The following is a 13,317-nucleotide window of genomic DNA, read 5'->3' as shown; positions in this document are numbered from 1 at the left end:
TTCTAGAATGTTCACTCACATTCATGTGGTTTCTTAAAAGTGCATTTTTTTTATAATGATCTGTTTAGGGAAAAAAACATGAAATTCTGCAGGGAAACTTCCTTTAATCCATGCACTGACCATTTTTATATTTATATTCTATGAATGGACTTTGGAAGTAAAGACTGTCACTTCTCTTCAGGAAAGAATTGTCCTTAGTACTAAAAATACATGCTTTTAGGTACCCTCAGGGCTCTGGCTGGTTGGCATGAAGGGCATTCTCTCTGAAGCCGTTTTTTCCTTATCCACAGATAGAATGTGACGTCTGCCACAGAAAAATAAGTGTGTGGAAGTTCCTCTCAAACACAGATGTAGAAATATCAGAGTCAGAATTCTCTTCAAAGTCAAAAAGTTTGAAAAGCCTGTGATCTTTGCTCTGTTTCCAAGAGCCAGCAACTCTACCAGGAAGGCCAGTTAACACTGGATTTTCTTTTGTGACAATTTCACGTGACCATCCTCTTGGCTTGCCCGCGGTTCTGGTCACCAGGTTTCTGCAATCTCTGTAAGCACCTGCAGCAGCTCAGCAAACATAGGGCGACCTTTCGGTTTCTAGAAAAGGGAAATGGAAGGAGTCCACTCAACTTAGGTTTCACTTAGACACTAACTTTGCAATTGGGTGACAGGAACTTGGATCCAGGCAAGTTCTCACACATAGAAGAGAAAGACATCTGGGCTGCCACACCAGGAATGGCTGGCAACTGAGGGACATGTGAGTGGGAAAAGAATGGAGTAGAGCATTATCAAGATAAAATTTGCGACAGCACACAGCTGTACAGAGAGAAGAAGGACCACATGGAGGGCTGGCCCCACAGCTCCCGGAGAAGAAACCAGGTTCCAAAAAGAGCCGAGATCACCGGGAAGTCCCAGATGGGGTAGGTGCCGCATCCCGCCTCCCCCAGAGGGAACCACGGTGACCAGAAGCCTCCACAAGCATAGCTCGAGTATGCGGGAACTGGGACCTTTCCTCCAAACCGCGTGGCCACTTATGCGGCCGCGCAACATCTCTGTGTATACAAAGGGATCACTGGGAAGTAAATCACCCAACGTTTCTCCCTGAAAATCAGAGTTAAGTTTGGAGCACGGCCACAGCCCCAGAAGCACAAGGACTTAATGCAGAACCCAGCAGCTTGGAGCAGAAAAGTGAACGGACTATGCGTTAATCCAGGCCATCATGTCTGCCCGGAGGGGAAAGGGTGTTGCCCCATTCGCCCTCTCCTCTCTGGAAAGAAAGATGGCTGCCGCATGGGAGCCTTGTGGACAGCAGGTATGAGCCAGGGGTGTGGGGGCGACAAAAACCTCATGGGAAGGGGGGTGTTCCGGTCCGTCCTTCACGCCCTACCGAGGTCACCAGTTGCCCCCCACGAGCGACTCTCCAGCACGGCCTCGGCCCCAGAAGCACAAGGACTTAATGCAGAACCCAGCAGCTTGGAGCAGAAAAGTGAACGGACTATGCGTTAATCCAGGCCATCATGTCTGCCCGGAGGGGAAAGGGTGTTGCCCCATTCACCCTCTCCTTTCTGGAAAGAAGATGGCGGCCACATGGGCACCTTGTGGAGAGCAGGTGTGAGCCAGGGGTGCGGGGGCGACAAAAACCTCATGGGAAGGGGGGTGTTCCGGTCCGTCCTTCATGCCCTACCAAGGTCACCAGTTGCCCCCCACGAGCGGCTCTCCAGCACGGCCACGGCCCCAGAAGCACAAGAACTTAATGCAGAACCCAGCAGCTTGGAGCAGAAAAGTGAACGGACTATGCTTTAATCCAGGCCATCATGTCTGCCTGGAGGGGAAAGGGTGTTGCTCCCTTCCGCCCTCCTCCCTCTGGAAAGAAAGATGGCGGCCGCATGGGAGCCTTGTGGACAGCAGGTATGAGCCGGGGGTGCGGGGGCGACAAAAACCTCATGGGAAGGGGGGCGTTCCAGTCCGTCCTTCACGCCCTACTGAGGTCACCAGTTGCCCCCCACGAGCGGCTCTCCAGCACGACCACAGCCCCAGAAGAACAAGGACTTAATGCAGAACCCAGCAGCTTAGAGCAGAGAAGTGAACGGACTATGCATTAATCCAGGCCATCATGTCTGCGTGTGTGTGTGTGTGTGTGTGTGTGTGTGTGTGTGTGTGTTGAATCACTGTGAAATAGACCCTTACAAAACTGTTCATGGTTAGATTTCAGTCATACAGTATTTCAAGACCCATCCCTCCATCAGTGTAAGTTTCCCAGCACCAGTGTCCCTAGGTTCTCTTCCACCACCCCCCAACCCCCCCATCACCCAGCTTGTGTCTATGGCAGAGACTTTTCCTCTTTGTCAAACAGAGGTATTTTAATTGACATGCTGGCAGCAATTTGATATGAAAACTATTTGCTTGGCCTTCCTTTCTCTCTCAGTGTCCTACCCACAACTTTCAGTCTCCTCTGCCCAGGTGGGTAATTTCTCAGTCTTCTATTATATAAACATGCAAACTGTCTATTATCTAGACAGTTTCATATGCAAAATATACAATCTCTAACTGTTTCTGTGGTGCAAAGATGCTTCAGGACAAGAGTTGGTTGCTGTCACTTAATAATTTTCAGACTTCCAAGACTCCTAGCACAGCAGTTAATGCCATTATAATTCTTTTATGCTTTGGGTATTTTTTTAATCCAGTGTATTCTTCTATGGAGTGCGAGCAACTGCATTGCTCTTGCATTATTGAATTGTTTAGAATTTGTGTGTTAGGAGACAAGTGATTTCTTTTTCAATCAAGGATGAGGGGCAGGGAAGCTGTATCCAGTTGTGGTTTTTAGGACCTAAAATGCCCCACTGGAAAGAGAGGCACTGTCAGGATCAGGAGGTCTCATAGGAAGGGGGAGAAGCAAGAACATGTGGAGTCAGTTTCCCCAAGAGGTGCAGGTGAACAATGATTTAGTTCACTGGCTTTATTTTGAAGGATGACATTTCAAGAAAAAAAGAAATTGGGTCCGGAGAGATCATTTCCTTAGTAAAAGCTCCTGGCATACTTCCTGCCTTCATTCCTGTTCTGATTTGATATCTCAGGAATTGTGAGTGACCAAGAGAGAAGAAATCTGTTCCTTTTATCCTTGGGAAAGCAAGGCAAATCAAAGTAGATGTAAGTAAACAAAAACACCTCCTCTCTCTTTCTAAGGGGAGAACAAACCTGATCCTATCCGGAGTTTCCACCAGTTAAGTCTTAAGAGGGGTAAACAACTAAATTCTGAGACTTGGGAACACAAGAATCTTCTGGAAGAAGCAATCTTAGCAAGTTTATTCTTGGGAAAATGGCCTAAATTCATCCAAGGGAAGGACATTTTTAGAAACAAACAGGATGAAGGACTATAATGCAGAAGGCTCAGAGAGAAACTGAACTTCTGAGTCTCTGAGATTTTGTTACAGAGAAAGAGACTTTCCTGCAAAATAGATTCTCCACTGGGTGATGTTTGTGATAGTCAGGTTATCTTTCCAAGTCTGGTGCTGCCAACCCCACCCCACCCCCTCCCCCCTCCCCCCAAGAAAGGATGAGATACTCACCTCATGCCAGCAGCTGTACATGACTTCATAGATGCACATTGGTGCTAGGTGAGGTCGGTATAGCCTGAAACCTTTACAAATGGCTTCAACAACTTGTAAATTTGACTTATTTTCAAAAGGCATTTTTCCTTCTGTAAAAATTTCCCACATCAACACTCCTGCAAATAAAATGCATGAATACAACAAAATGAAGGAAATTGCTTCTTAGATCTGAAAGAAGTGTTTCCAATTACAAGGCATAATTTTCCTCCTCCAGCTTCTGATTAGAACCTTCCAGATAAAAGCCCCTTAGTCTGAAGATGTGGCTCAGTGGTCAGAGCGTGACTTCTATTACAAGGGCTGTATTTGAGCCCCAGTACCACAAAACAAAGACCCACAGAATAAAAACAGTTCTATTTAGGAAGCTAATTATTTGCATCACAGTTTTAGAACAAGTTTGTAATCTGAAAATATTCTAAGTGATAGTAATGCCTTTCCATTTTCAATGTCTTGACTAACTCACTGTTGGGGAAAATAACAATGATAGCATCTTCATTTGTAACTGATGTTCATGTCCTCCAAAGCCTAAATTCAATGAAACCTTCTGTAATTCTATAGAAAATGTGTGAGCTTAGGCTAACAGTCAATATATGGCATGAATTTCCCCCTTCCTATGAAATATTAGTCAATAGAGACCCAGAATATCTGAGGGGGTTTTTGATGTACATAAGTAAATATTCAATAATCATTGGTAGAGTGAATGATGAAGATCAGTTTCCTCATTTTAGTATATTTATTTACTTATTCAATATATATGCATGAAGTATTAATTAGGCACCAGCCTTGAGCACAACCAGAATTTTCTTCAGAATGAAACCACTCCACGTGCTTAAGAAAGGCAATATTCAGTCAGAAAGAGAATGGTCAGGTACTTGGTGAGGTATGTGTTGCAATACCTTGCTCTCACAACTTAATTGTTCTCTAGGACAGCTTAAAATTTCACCTGCTAAAACTAGCATGTGACAATGGAGAGATAATAAGATCAATGACACCAGAATTTTATAGTTGATAATAAAATGCACACTTTTCTCAAGGTCCAGATATTCTCCACACCCAAGAGCTTTCAAAGAAGGTCTGAGTAAAAGGGAATAAATTCATTATCATACAGCTGTCGCCATTTAAAAATTAAGTTCAAAGAGCAAATACTAATATAAGTGGACCTACAGGATCTCTTTCTCAAGGAATCATACTATCTGATCACAAATCACAAATCACAAATCATCCTGTTAATCGTCGATTGCCTCGAGCAGGCCCCAGTAACGTCTCCTTCATCCTAGCCCTGAGATTATATTCAAGGCTCTTTAGGAGAATGAGACCCATCGTTGTTACTGGTATTTGGCATATTGGGTACGCCACGGGGAGTTTGCCAGACTCTGCCGTGTGGGCAGGCTACCGAATGTAGTTTGTCCAAAGTAGGAATGAGATAATAAGATGTCATAATAAGATGTCGCACGGCCGCGAATGCAAATGCGGCCGCGCGGTTCCGGGAGCTGGTTTTTATAGTCTCTGAGTCTTGGCCACTGATGGGATTACACGGCGCCAGGGAGCCAGTTGGTGGGTGTGACCCCTGCCTACTGGAATTTGGAGGATCTGGGTGGAGGATGCTTGGCCCAAATCCGAGTAGGCTAAAACTAGCATGTGACAATGGAGAGATAATAAGATCAATGACACCAGAATTTTATAGTTGATAATAAAATGCACACTTTACTATCTGATAGAACTGTCAATTAATAGATACTAAGGAGACTAATATCTAAATCCTACAAAATATAAAATTATAAAATAATGAGGTAGTACCACTTAATTTTTAGACAAAAAAATTTAATGATTACCCAAAATTCAGTAATGCTATATGACAGGTTTCTTTGTAAGTCTTTATAATATGGAAAATATGGCTGTTAGTTTTCTACATCAGAAAGCTTTTTTTTTTGACATTATAGCAAGTACTTAATAGAAAAGAAAAAGGTACAAAGAATGATTTATATAATAAGTTATGACACCAGTTTCCAGGGATAGTTTGTATGTATTTAGAACATCTAAACCAGAAGCACGGAATAAGAAAACTTTATTATTTGAGGTAGAAAAAAAAGGGATTGGGTCACACTCAGGGGCTACACTGGCTCGGTGCTCAGGGATTGCCCTCAGTGGTATCCTGGGAGACCCTCTAGTGCTAGGACTCAAACTCAGGCCTCCAGCATACAAAGTTTGTTTTCAGCCTGTTGAACTATTTCTCCAGCCCAGAAGACATTTTTCAAAATGCTGTGCTGCATCCAAAAACTGTGTTGCAGAGGAAAGTTTTGTCTATCTCACTAAATCAAGTTACCTTAAATAAACACCAAATTCACTCACCAAATGACCAGACATCAGACTTGCTGCTGTACTTATTGAAATGGAAAACTTCAGGAGGAGACCACTTGATTGGGAACTTGGCTCCAGAAGAACTTATATATTCATCATCCAAAACATACCTAAGGCAAGATTCAAAGTAAATGGCATTATTCAGGTTCAAGTTCTGTTTACAGCAACTCCCTTTAGTTCACCTTGGGTTCAAAAAGACAAAATATTGTTTCCACAAGCATTCTGAATACCTTTCTTTTCTTATCAATATGTAAACTATCTCATAGCATTACTTTCCCCAAAATTAATTCTCAATTGTGTTTATTTTGTGTGGATTAGAAAATTTAGATAATCATACTCCAGTGTTTACCTTAGCTATGATTAGTTCTTAATTTTTCAAAGAAACAGACTAAATGTTCTAATAACCAATACTGCACCGCACTGCACTGTCCTCCCATTGTTCATTGATTTGCTTAAGCGGGCCCAGTAACATCTCCATTGTGAGACTTTGTTATTACTGTGTTTGGCATACTGAATACGTCATGGGTAGCTTGCCAGGCTTTGCTGTGCGTGCGAGATACTCTTGGTAGCTTGCCAGGCTCTCTGAGAGGGGTGGAGGAATCGAACTCAGGTCGGCTGGGTTGGCCTCATGCAAGGCAAAGGCCCTACCCACTGGCCTATCACTCCAGCCCCAATAACCAATACTATAAAAATAAAATGAGAGATATCTAGAAATACTACAATTCTCCATACTTTATACATATAGTAGAACAGAAAAAAAAAAAAAAAGAAAAAAGGCCCTCCCGTTGATCGTCGATTTGCTCGAGCGGGCCCAGTAACGTCTCCATTGGAGACTTTGTTGTTACTGTGTCTGGCATATCGAATACTCTGGGTAGCGTGCCGGGCTCTCCGAGAGGGGCGGAGGAATCGAACTCGGGTCAGCCATTGTGGCCGCTTGTAAGGCGAACGCCCTACCCGCTGTGCTATCGCTCCAGCCCAGTAGAACAGAGAAAATGGAAAATTAAAATATTTGAATGATGTGGAAAATTTCTAATGAGCTAAAATGGCCATTGTGGAAAGAAGTCAGTAATAACAATCACTTTTTTAAAATAACCAAAGTAATCCTTTTTTAAAAATTGTATGCAAGAACATCGAAGTATGTGAATCTGAAGAGAAGTCAGTAGTTAACTTGGGTTGTATAGTTCCTTGTGCATACAGTTTAATAGCTTTTAATTATTTATTAATGCCTTCCTACATTTTTCTTTCCCATATACTCATCTTTACTCCACCTTTAATCCTTTTATGGAAATAAATCATTCTACTAGGAGAAAGGATGCTAGAAAACCCAAGGAAGCACTATAGCACTGTAGCACTGTCCTCCCATTGTTCATGGATTTGCTTGAGCGGGCACCAGTAACATCTCCATTGTGAGACTCGTTATTACTGCTTTTGGCATATAGAATACGCCACGGGGAGCTTGCCAGACTCTGCTGTGTGGGTAGGATACTCTTGGTAGCATGTTGGGGATCCTGAGAGGGATGGAGGAATCAAACCCGGGTCGGCTGCATGCAAGGCTGATAGTACACCCTACCCGCTGTACTATGACTCCAGTCCAGAAAACTCAAGAAAAGGAATCAATTTTTAAAAAATCAATTAAAAGACTTTTTTTTTGGTTTAGCCTTTGAAGAAAAGGGAAAAGACAGCATTAACAAAACATTTGTGAGAATGAACTGTGAGAAAGAATGATATCTCACTAACACCATCACCATCACCAACCATCTCTCTAGGTAAAAAAAAAATCCCCTGAGCTGGAAGACGAGGAAAAACAGAAAGGAAAGGGAAGAAGTACTCGGCTTTGGTGGGTGGTTGACACAACATCCTGGCACTCCATCAGGACTTCCCGGATCACATGGCAGGAAAGAAGCCTCATCCTCCACAAATCAGTGGGATTCAAAAGCAAAACAGAACCCAAGAATTGCAGTTAAGCCCAGGGAAAAAGCAGAAAGAGTCTCAAGAAAATATGTGGATTGAGGTTGGAGCAATAGTACAGCGGGTAGGGCATTTGCCTTGCAAGTGGCCGACACGGGAGTAATTCCTGAGTGCAGAGCCAGGAATAACCCCTGTGCATCGCCGGGTGTGACCCAAAAAGCAAATAAAAAAAAGTAAATATGTGGATCTGCTCAGGTCAGTGAGAATTCGGATAGACTGGTGGAGAGTGCTAATAACAGAAAATGTAGAAAGGAAGGAAAGGAATCTTGCAGATTGAAATGTAGGATGAGTCGACTGACCTCTGTGGGAAAGGTCCACCAAGAACAAAACAAAAAGATGATGCAGGCAAGGGGGCCAGTGTAAAAGAATAGGAGCCAGCCCCCTCCCCACTGACAGTCCACAGACCCAGGATATACACAGAAGTTGTAAATCCTGAAAAGAGACTGAGAGAAATCCTGAACTGACTGGGATTAAGTTTGTGACAAGTGAAAGGAAAGGAGACTCAAAATACAAGTTCCATTGAGTTGTGAAAAAACAAAATTTAGTTTGTTTTGTTATATTTTAGTTTGGAGACCACACCCAGCATACTCAGGATTTACTTCTGGTTCTGTATTCAGAGGTTGCTCCTGCTAGTGCTTTGGGGGCCATAAACGAGAATTGAAAAGGTACCTGGGGAACCATAATTGGTACTGATGATTGACCTGGGTCAGCCACACACAAAGAAAATATCTTAACCCTTATACTATCAATCTGGCCTAAAGGATCAATGTTATACTTATTTATTTATTGGTTCGGGGGCCTCATTTGGTGGTACCTAGGGCTTAGTCCAAAGCGGAGGTGGTGTAGTTGCCGACCATCTATCTTCACTCCCATTCCTTCCCATTCCAGTCGTCGCATGATGTTCTCGAGGGTGGCACTGAAGAGTTTCGGTGAAATGGTATCACCCTGCTGAACCCTTCTCTTGACATCAATGATCACTTCTTTGTAGAATGGTGAGATCCTGGTAGTGAATCCGCAATACAGCTCACGGAGGATCTTGATGTATTGGACTTGAATGCCCTGATTGGCTAGGGCTTCAATGACCGCTTCTGTCTCAACAGAATCAAAGGCCTTCTTTAAATCAATGAACGTTAAACAGAGCGGCATCTTGAACTCCCGAGAAACCTCAATGAGCTTGGTTATCGTGTGGATATGGTCGATGGTGCTGAATCCTTTGCAGAACCCGGCTTGCTCGCATGGTTGTCCTTCATCTAGTGTTCTGCCAATCCTATTTAGGATGACTCGAGTGAACAACTTGTAGATGACAGACAATAGGCAGATCGGGCGATAGTTGCCAATGTCATGGATGTCTCCCTTCTTGAACAGTAGTACGGTCCTGCTGGTTTTCCACTGGGACGGAACCTTGCATTCAGACAGGTAGCGAGTGAAGAGCCGAGCCAGTGTATTGATGAGTACTGATGGCAGGTTCTTCAGGTGTTCAGGTCTGACCTTGTCTGGGCCGGGTGCTGTTTGTTTCTTTACCAACAAAATGGCGTGTTGGATTTCGGAAGGGAGAACGTTGGGAACGACATATCCATCCTGTGGAATTTGGTATGTCGGCAAGTGGACATGGCTATCGAAGAGATTTGAGTAGAAGTCATAAATAATCTTCTCCATTGCCGTTCTGGAGGATGTGATGGATCCATCAGGACGTCGGAGGGCAGTCATCTTGGTCTTGTAGGTGGCGAAGGACAGGCGGGCGTTATGAATACTTTTCTCAGCTTCTGCTGCATCTATCAGTACTTCTGCTCTTCTCTCTTTGAGGTCTTCCTTGATCGCATCTCTGCACTGCTTTGCGAGCTCGGACGTTAGCTTGCGGTTGCCTGAAGCATGCGCCAAACCACACTGGCGAATTAGCTCAAGAGTTTTCGAAGACAGGCGATTTTTTGTGGCTATCTCTCTCTTGGCGTTCCTCGCACATTCATGGAGGTGCTGAACCAGTCGATCGTATTCCTCGTCAATGTTGTCAACAATGGCATTTTCCCATGTTGCTGCAATAGTGCCAAAGAGTTCCCAGTTGGTGGTCGTTCTGGGAGTTCTCTTTTTGAACTTTGCAGCCCTTTCTCCCCGCTCTGTGAAGTAGAATTTTGCACGAAGGAGACGGTGGTCCGATCCCGTTCGAAATTTTGGGACAACAGCGACATCGGTCAGGCAAAACAGTCAATTGAATATGATGTGGTCTATTTCGTTGTGGAATCGTCCACCGGGAGACTCCCATGTCCAACGTTTAGATTCTGCCTTCTGGAACTGTGAGTTACCATGAATGGTCTTGGTCGACATGATGAACTCAGTCTCTCACCCTGTTCGTTCCATTCTAGGCCATGGGTCCCGATGTGAAGTTCTTCAGCTGATCTTCTCGGTCCTATCTTGGCATTAAAATCACCCACAATGATCTTATAGAAGGTGTGGTCTTCTTTATAGAACTTCTCCAGCTCCATGTAGAACTTCTCAATTTCTCTTTCATCATAATGAGATGTTGGTGCATAGACAACGAAGATAGAAACTACAGGCAGTGAGCCACATCTATTCAAATGTAAACGTCCGATTCGGGTTGTTAGGCATTCGAATGAATCAATGCTCATGGCCAATGCTCATGGCTTTGCTGATGACATTGTTTTAATAACACCAAACATCAGCCAAGCGGCACAAATGCTGGACGACTTTGACCGTGAGTGTGGAAAGGTAGGACTACAGCTGAATCTTACGAAGACAATGTTTATGAGAAACAGCCTCGTTCCTGATGCCCCATTCGCTCTCAACGGAACGACCATCTCCGAATGCAACAGCTATGTGTACCTAGGTCAAGAAGTCAACATGACAAATGACCTGGAACTCGAGCTGCACAGGAGGAAGAGAGCGGCTTGGAACGCCTTCAAGAACGTCGAAGAAATAGCTAAGAGGATGAAGAACCTCCGGCTCCGGGCACATCTTTTTGATTCCACTGTTCTTCCTGCATTAACATATGCCTCAGATACCTGGGCCCTACGCAAACAAGATGAGAATGCTATTCAGGTCTCCCAAAGAAGAATAGAAAGAGCTATGCTTGGAATATCACGTTTCACTCAAATGAGAGAAAGAATCCGGAGTTCCGACATCTGTCGACGATCAAGAATCAAGGACGCTGTCTCATTTGCCAAGGTGTCAAAAATCAGATGGGCTGGTCACATAATGAGATTTAAAGATGACTGCTGGACTAGAGCTGTTACCAACTGGATTCCACGGGATGTCAAAAGACCGCGTGGCCGCCCACCTACCAGATGGTCAGACTTCTTCGTCAAGATCATGAACGATCGGTTTGAGGCTCTTCATGATCCCAGAGCGAACAGATGCCATTGGGCTACACTAGCATGCGACAGGGACAATGGAGACGTTACTGGCGCCCGCTCGAGCAAATTGACGACTAACGGGAAGTTAAGTGATTAAGTGATAAGTGAAGGGCTTAGCCCTGGTTCTATGCTCAGGTTTCACTCCAGGTGGTGCCTGGGTGACCATACAAGGTCCCAGGGATTGAACCTCAGTAAGTCACTGGCAAGGCAAGCACTTTTACCTTTTTTCAATCTCTCCATTCCAAGGTTCAATTAAAAAAAAACTTTTAAAATTGTATCACCATGAGACACACAGTTACAAAGCTGTTTATGATTGGGTTTCAGTAATTCAATGTTCTAACACCAGTCCTTTCACCAGTGTACATTTCCTACCACCAATGATCCAATTTCCTTCCTGTCCCTTGCCCCCAACTATGGCAGATACTTTTCTTCTTTTTGTCTTTCTCTTCCCTGTCTCTCTCCCTCTCTCTTTCTCGCCCTCTCTCTCTTTCTCTCTCTCCCCCTCCCTGTCTCTCCCTCTCTCTGTTCCTCTCTCTGTCCCTCTCTTCTCTCTCTCTCTCTTTCTCTCTTTTTCTCTCTGTTTCCTTTGGGGCATTATGATTTGTAATACAGGTACTGAAAGATTATCAATGTATATCCCCTTACCTACTTTCAGCACTCAGTTCTTGTCCAGAGATCATTTCCAACTATTATTGTCATCACTATCCTATTTGCCCACTGCCCAACACACACTTGTGGCAGGTTTCCAACAAGGTTTAATTTTTTTTATATTAGAGCTGTTGGCTCAAACCAACAACTACATATGATTATGGAAATCAATGCTGATGACAGAAAAATATTAGAGCTGAGGAAAGCTACTCTTTTTTCTTTCACAAATAGACATCTATCAGAAATTTTTTTCTTAGATTCTTGCAAGTGATAAGTAGACTGAAAAACTCTTTAAATTTTAAGATACAAAATAACTTATTCATGGAGACCTAAAGAAGATAAAAAAAGCATTGCTCGTGATATCCATTTGTCTCACACCTAACATGGGTACAAGTTTTAAAATATTTAAAGTTATATAGAATTGATTAGTAAGCCACACAAAGACATCAACATATCCCTCAGAGGGAAAATAAAAAAAGCAAAGCTACTAATATTTTCAGTGTGTTGGTAGACAAACAGGAAGTCCCCTTTGTGAGTAAATGAAAAATGTCACATACCTTGTCATTCCAAAGTCTGAAATTTTTACAATACTGGAGGAACTAACCAAACAATTCCTTGCCGCCTACAGAAAGAAAAGAATGCAAGTTTGAAAACAAGTTTTTCTTTCAAAAGTTTCTGCTCTCCTTTTCCTTAGGGTATTTGGATTCCTGCACCTTCTCTGTGTGCATAACTATGTTGATCTTCTGTTGATGCCTGGCACAACTATGTAGGTTTTAACATATGATTGACTTTAATGATTCATCTAAGAAATCACAGAAAAAAAGTAAAGAAAATTTAAAACTTTTTCTTTGAGATTATTAAATTTTTAACAAACATTTTGGATAAATATAAGGATTAGCTCAATCTAAGTGATAGTTAACTATGAATCTTGACATAATAGTCTAAACTTTGGTGGACGATGTGGGGTTAGAAAGTTGTTTGCATGGCCGTTAGGAAAAATGAAGTCATGAAATTTGCTTATAAATGAATGAACATGGAGAGTATCATACTGAGTGAAATGAGTCCGAAGAAGGACAGAATGATTGCACTCACTTGTGGAATATAAAAAAAAAAACAGTATGAGACTAATACCCAAGGACAGTAGAAACAAATAACAGGAGAATTAGTCCATAGTTAGCTGCCTCAAGTGTTAGGGGAGAGGGTAGTTGGGATGGAAAAGGGACCACTATGACAGTGATGACTGCAAATGATCACTCTGGATGGGAGACGTGTGCTAAAAGTGAATAAAGGACTAAATATGATGACCTCTCAGTATCTGTATTGTAAATTATAATGCCCAAAAGGAGAGAGAGAAGAGAGGAGAGAGAGACAGAGACAGAGAG

At 43.1% G+C, this 13,317-nt stretch overlaps 1 protein-coding gene across 1 annotated transcript in view; it reads right to left on the bottom strand.

Annotated features, from left to right (window-relative positions):
* Nucleotides 1-519: 519 nt before the first annotated feature.
* The window catches only part of TXK (TXK tyrosine kinase), a 45,036-nt gene continuing 32,238 nt past the window's right edge, over nt 520-13,317 (bottom strand). Inside the window, exons 11-14 of the mRNA XM_056111219.1 lie at nt 12,493-12,557; nt 5,946-6,064; nt 3,558-3,715; nt 520-588 (exon numbers count right to left, since the gene is read on the bottom strand). Coding sequence (XP_055967194.1) covers nt 520-588; nt 3,558-3,715; nt 5,946-6,064; nt 12,493-12,557 — 411 coding nt within the window. The remainder of the gene's footprint in view (nt 589-3,557; nt 3,716-5,945; nt 6,065-12,492; nt 12,558-13,317) is intronic.

The sequence above is a fragment of the Sorex fumeus genome, unplaced genomic scaffold (assembly GCF_029834395.1).
Source record: "Sorex fumeus unplaced genomic scaffold, SorFum_2.1 ptg000013l, whole genome shotgun sequence".
Lineage (NCBI taxonomy): Eukaryota > Metazoa > Chordata > Mammalia > Eulipotyphla > Soricidae > Sorex > Sorex fumeus.
This window is presented reverse-complemented; position numbering and strand designations above follow the sequence as displayed.